The sequence below is a fragment of the Berghia stephanieae genome, chromosome 1 (genome assembly GCF_034508935.2).
Source record: "Berghia stephanieae isolate SIO BIC M18660-M18661 chromosome 1, UCSD_Bste_1.3, whole genome shotgun sequence".
NCBI lineage: Eukaryota > Metazoa > Mollusca > Gastropoda > Nudibranchia > Aeolidiidae > Berghia > Berghia stephanieae.
Window position 1 is genome coordinate 107,721,930 of NC_088360.1, and position 6,417 is coordinate 107,728,346.

At 32.8% G+C, this 6,417-nt stretch overlaps 1 protein-coding gene across 1 annotated transcript in view; it reads right to left on the reverse strand.

The window, feature by feature from the left end:
* The window catches only part of LOC144962474 (neutral amino acid transporter 9-like), a 47,199-nt gene extending 40,998 nt beyond the window's left edge, over positions 1-6,201 (reverse strand). Inside the window, 6 exon segments of the mRNA XM_078895464.1 lie at positions 260-421; positions 1,044-1,140; positions 2,434-2,497; positions 4,034-4,101; positions 5,263-5,377; positions 5,880-6,201. Of these exon segments, the coding sequence (XP_078751590.1) occupies positions 260-421; positions 1,044-1,140; positions 2,434-2,497; positions 4,034-4,101; positions 5,263-5,377; positions 5,880-6,148 (775 nt within the window). The 5' untranslated portion in view covers positions 6,149-6,201.
* Between the last annotated feature and the right edge of the window lie 216 nt (positions 6,202-6,417).

The following is a 6,417-nucleotide window of genomic DNA, read 5'->3' on the forward strand; positions in this document are numbered from 1 at the left end:
ACACTTGCCTTTGAATCGGAAGGACGAGGGTTAAGAGTTCCTCTCAGAGTCCTTTACTCACATTCTCTCACCGTATTAAGGTGTAAGATCGTTGCCTGGCTGTGAACATTAACAGCATTATCTCTGTGAGAAAAATTATAATATCACCTAACAGGCATCATGTCTCTTCTTACATGTTGGCTAGTGAAAGCACTTTGAGCATGTTGAGTGGACATAGCACGATAAAAAAAGCTCAAGTTAATGTGTATGAAATTCTTACCGTATATAAATAAGACAATATGAAATAAAAAGTTAGACATGAGGATCCAGTATACGATGGCACCGCCTAGGAAAGTCACCACTGAACATAGCAGGGCAACAGCTTCAGCAAACCTTCCTAAGTATGTTCTGACGACATCTGAGAACTCAGTTATGATAGTTTCTGAAATGATAATAATAATAATAATAATATAAAAATAATAAATAATAATAATAATAATAATAATAATAATAATAATAAATAATAATAATAATAATAATAATAATAATAATAATAATAATATAATAATAAATGATGATGATGATGATAATAATAATAATAATAATAATAATGATGATGTGATATATATATATACAAATTTCCCCTATGGGATGAATAAAGGGAATTTTATTTTTTTTAAACTAGCCCAATGACCCAAAGCATTGGTGACACTGATCCATTTGTTTACCCATTTTTAAAAGCATAACTGAGCAGCATTAAATGCACACAATTACACGCTGCAAAATTAAACAGGGAGAGTAGTCGACATTACATAGTAAAATGATATCACCCTATCAAAGGAATACATGAAAGAAACAATTTCCTTGACCATAAGGTTCAAGAAGCTGTAATCGAGTGTAATTCTTATACTTTCAAGTAGTCCACCAAGCAAAAAATTAAAAACTTAAGAAAAAGACACTGAAAAAAGCTGTTGTAAGCTGGAGAAATAATTACATAGCGTAATTAACTATTCTCCGTTTTAACTTTTCCTGCTTTTAGCCCGTTCTAAAACAAGAAGGCCTACCTGCCAAGTGACGACCAGAAGATATTACTCTGTAAGATGTGTAAGCCATTAATCCAGCCATCACCACCAGTAGAACAATTCCATTGACAAAACCAGCCTGGGGAAAGAATTTCATTTTTTTTAAAAATCTTATAACTCATTCTTTTTTTTTTTTTTTGGTATACAAGCAGGGGATTTCCAAACTTTCTTCTTTCCAGCATAAAAATATGGGCATTCAAGCTCTTTTATTTCATACGATTGTTGGTGTAAATAACAGTAGTATTCAAACTGAATGAAAGCCTCAAATAATAAATGAAACATTAAAGATGAGTGAGAGATAAATCATCTCTCATCTGTCTTTTCTGTGTTTTCTTGACAAAGACAAAGGGGAAACCCAAAAACATACACATCATCTGTCTTCCTTAATTGTATTGCAACTTCTGTGCGGCTATGTGGTCTAGTGGTATGACACTCGCTTTCGGATCGGAAGGTCTTGGGTTCGAGCCTCGCTCAGTGCATAGTTGAGTCCTTGGAAAAGGCTCTTTACTCACATTCTTTCACCGTACTCGGGTGTAAAATGAGTACCTGGCCGTTAACAGCGTTGTCTTTGTCCAAAAAATTGTAACAGGCGTCATGAATGTTAAATGTTGTTGTTGACCAGGGATCCCTTGTAAAGCGCTTTGAGCACATTTAGTGGATATTGCGCTATATAAAGCTCTTTTTTTGTTTTTGCGCTATATAAAGGTCATTGAAGCTTCCATTCCAGTTGACTGCAGTTATTTATATCTTCAAGCTCAAGCAGCAATGTATGTTGTTTGTATCGCATGGGTGTAAATCTTTGAAAAGGAGCAAGTTTTCCATACAAAGTTGTACCAATTCTTATCAGATTGTAAAAAATTCAAACGTTTTGAAGATTGATTCTAGATTCTCCAATTAATATTGAAAATCAAGTTTAATAAATGAACGAAGATGTGGTAATATAAGAGAGAGAGAGAGAGAGAGAGAGAGAGAGAGAGAGAGAGAGAGAGAGAGGGAGAGAGAGAGAGAGAATGAGTAAGAGAGAGAATAATTAAGAGAGAGAGAGAGAGAGAGAGAGAATGAGTAAGAGATAGAGAGAGAGAGAGAAGAGAGAGAGAGAGAAGAGAGAGAGAGAGAGAAGAGAGAGAGAGAGAGAGAGAGAGAGAAGAGAGAGAGAGAGAGAGAGAGAGAGAATATGATAGTACCACCACTACCAAAGCAGTGGCTTAGTGACATAACTATCGTCTTCTATTCTAAACACCAAAGGAAAGCCTTACATGATATGATCATTATTTTCCTTTTTTAATCCCTGTTTTCCCCTAAACATAAAACAGGATCTTAAATTTTTTTTTTAAACAAATAATCAGGGAGCCAGTTAAAAATCCCCACCAACCTGTTTGATGGCCCATGGCATACTCAACAAGGATGTTCCCATCATGGTATTCCACATGGAAAATCTAAGCATCAAAATAAGAAAATATAAATAAGTTTGAAAAATATACTTACTGTCCACATGGAAAATCTAAGCATCAAAATAAGAAAATATAAATAAGTTTGAAAAATATACTGACTGTCCACATGGAAAATCTAAGCATCAAAATAAGAAAATATAAATAAGTTTGAAAAATATACTGACTGTCCACATGGAAAATCTAAGCATCAAAATAAGAAAATATAAATAAGTTTGAAAAATATACAGATTGATTCTCCTTACAAAAATAGTTGTATACGGTTTCCATCGAAAATTTAAAAACAAACACAAAAAAATAAAAACTTGAGCATTAATATATTATAACGAAATATCCACTATACGTGCTCAAGTCCTTTACAAGCAGTCCCTAGCCAACAGCAACATTCAACGTGTAGGATGAGACATAGCACCTGTAAGGCGATATCACAAATCTTTTTTCTGACAGAGACAAGGCTGTTAATGACCAGGTACATTTTACACCCGAGTACGGTGAGAGAGTGTGAGTAAAGAGCCTTTTCCAAGGACTCAATTAAGCACCACTCAGAGCGGAACTCCAATCCCTGACCTTCCAATCCAAGGGTGTGTGCCATAGCATAAGACCAAGTCTTTAATTTTGAGAAATAATTTGTCGATAAGAGAACAAGAAAACTTAACATTCTGTGACAATACACTTGGAAAAACTACCAATGCAAGAGTTGTGTGAGCTTTTTTAAAGAGCAATATCCACTAAACGTGCTCAAAGTGCTTTACAAATGCTCCAAAGCCAACAGCAACACATAACATGTAGAACAAGACATGACGTCTGTTAGGTGATATTACAAATTTTTTTTTCCAACAGAGGCAATGTTATTAACAGCCAGGTACTCATTTTACACCTGAGTATGGTGAGACAATGTGAATAAAGAGCCTTTACCAAGAACACAACTATGCGCCGAGCGAGGCTCGAACCCAGGTCCTTTTGATCCGAAAGAAAGTGTCAAACCACTAGACGACTTAGCCGCACACTATATGGACCAAATATTTAATAATTTAAATATCAAAACTGCATATTACCTTACTCATACTCAAGATTTACAGAATTATTCTGTACAAAAGTGAACGTTTGAGGAAGAATAATTTGTATTGAAGACAAGAATCCATTTATGCGTCAGCTCAGGAATATCAGTCGCAAGATGCAGATCGCCATTTGTAAGAAATCAAATTTTGTCAACTCATTTTCTAATTTTCAGAATACTCTGACTTCGATTGATATAGACATGTCTCAGCTTCTATTCAAGACAATTGCTTCAAAATAAAATGTAAAATGCTCGGGAATTTCTGTAGGTCCAGAAAATGTGTAACCTTACAAACTAAAAAATAGTCCCACTGACTGATTTTTCTGCACCGCCACACATTTGAGCACAGTAACACAAGATTAAATTGTGATGCCACCACTTTAAAACCAGAGAACCAACTACACACTACGTGTATGCCAATACCCGGAGGACTGATTATACACTTCTTTTCTTTTAAGAGTACTCACATGGTGATGATGCTGTGTTGGGTGCCTTTAGTTAACTTGTCACTGACTTCTATTTCCACAGATTGTTCCTGTAATTATAACAAATAAAGGTAAAAAACTTGATCAAACAGCAACATTTAATATACAGGATGAGACATTACTGTTTCTATTCGACAGTACTCATTTTACACCTGAGTGGTGTGAGAGAATGTGAGTGAAGAGACTCAACTTTGCACCACCCTTGACAAGACACAACCAGAGACCTGCTGGTCGGTAGGCGAGATTCAAATCACAAGACCACAAAGCCACACAATGAACAACCATTTTGTTTTACTGCTTTAATCCAGAAAAGTGTTACCCTGTTTTTATCTTACATGCTATTTTCAATATAGATCCTAGCAGGATTTTACAACAATTTATCTTAATTTTGTTCCTTTTAAAAGACAAATATATGAAAAACCTTTGAAAAAACAAAGAATTTTATAGAATAATCAAGCAACAGTGGTTAACACAATCTATCACATATATATATATATATATATATATATATATATATATATATATATATATATATATATATATATATATATATATATATATATATATATCAGTATTTTTTCAGGCTTTTTCAAAAACTTTTTATGCCTTGATATAAGCAAATACTGAATCAACAATTATTTTTCTTTAAATTAGAGTTTTATCAAAGGAAGCAAAAGTTCGAAATAGTCTTTATTTGCTTGGGTGAATATTCATTCTAAAGGCATTTACAGTATTATAGAGAAAATGGTTAAAGAATATTAATATTAAAAATATAAAAATAAGAATAGTAAAGGATATAAAATGGAAATAATCATTTTTTTTCTTGACCTATAAATGGATGGGAAAATAGTTACATACATTTTACATTATTTAAACAATGAGTAGAATTGGTCTTGGTACTTAATTAACTGGGTATTTTTGTTGGTCTTGTCTTGTCTCATAATAAACCTAAGAGAAAATTGCAATAATTTTAAAAGTATTTCCCAGTTATACAAATTAAATGTAGAACTTATACACACTACAATTTTAATCAAATATTGAGTATGATTTTTTTTTTGGTTTCAATCAGTGCAACAACGTAATAAAATGAAGTACAGCATTTCTAAGTGTTATTTCATGACCCAGTCCTGCCAAGTAAGCGATACTTACAAAAGCGCATCAGAATGTTCAATATTAATAACTACCACTTCTTTAATGTGCAATAAACTCACCAATGAGTTGTCTCCATAGTTAACATTAACATGCCCATATAGCCGTTTGGAAGCAGCTAATAACCCTTGCATCTCATCATCCGAGTCACTGTCACTCGATCTGTTTACCGATACCCTGAAAAAAAGATTTCATTTTTTAACTGCACAGTTTTTAAGTTTATTCTCATAAAGATATAAAAATCAAAGAATTCCTGGCAAATAAAATTCATAGCAGTCAAACTGAGACTCGATTTAATCAAGTTTTTATTTCATCAGTTTTGGGGTTTTTTTAAAAATATACCGTATGTTTTTTTTTTAATTTTCAAATCAGAACTTCAGTATTTCAAAACCGTGCTTACTGTATAATTTACTTATTTCTTCTTAACAAGGAGCTCTTTGACTTATAACAAGCCCTGATTATGTCTTGAAAAATGAACATCAATTATAAAATCAAATAATTTTCCATCACATTATAAAATGAACAAAAGTATTCTAAATTCTAATCCGGCTTTTATTATTTAAAATAAGAATAAGAAATTTTAGTTAACATAAATTAGTAATTTCAACTAAATAATCATATTCATTAACATCAAACTAAAACAAAAATTTATTTTGACAGTAAATATGTAATAACATACGTTGGACTTTGATCGTCATCTTCTCTGTCATTGCTTTCAATATTTATATCCTGATATTGATAGTCATTGTTCCCTCTATTACTGTCTTTATTTTCACATTCATTTACACTGACGCTCAAAAAAGGATCAGATGTGTCACCATAATACACTGTAATGTCCGAATTACTTTCTGAAATCAAACTGTACATTGAAATCTCACTACTACTACTTCCCCAGCTGCTTGAAGAGCTGGAGCTTGTACTTGTCGATTTGGGAAGAGTGATTTCCATTGTTCTCAATACTATGACTATGGCATTGTATTGTAGTTTTAGTTATGTCCAGGAATTGATAGCATGACAACAGGAGGAATATTGTGTATAATTAACATTACGCGACCTAACAGCAATGACATATCTATTATTTCAATAGATCAAATTGATGACTGGTTGAAAGAGAGAACGTGTAAGCCAAAGTGAAGCATTGCCCGATTAAAATTAATTAAATCAGGAATGTGGTTGCAGTTGCAGCTGTGGCGTGGGATATTTCAAAATTGAAGAGA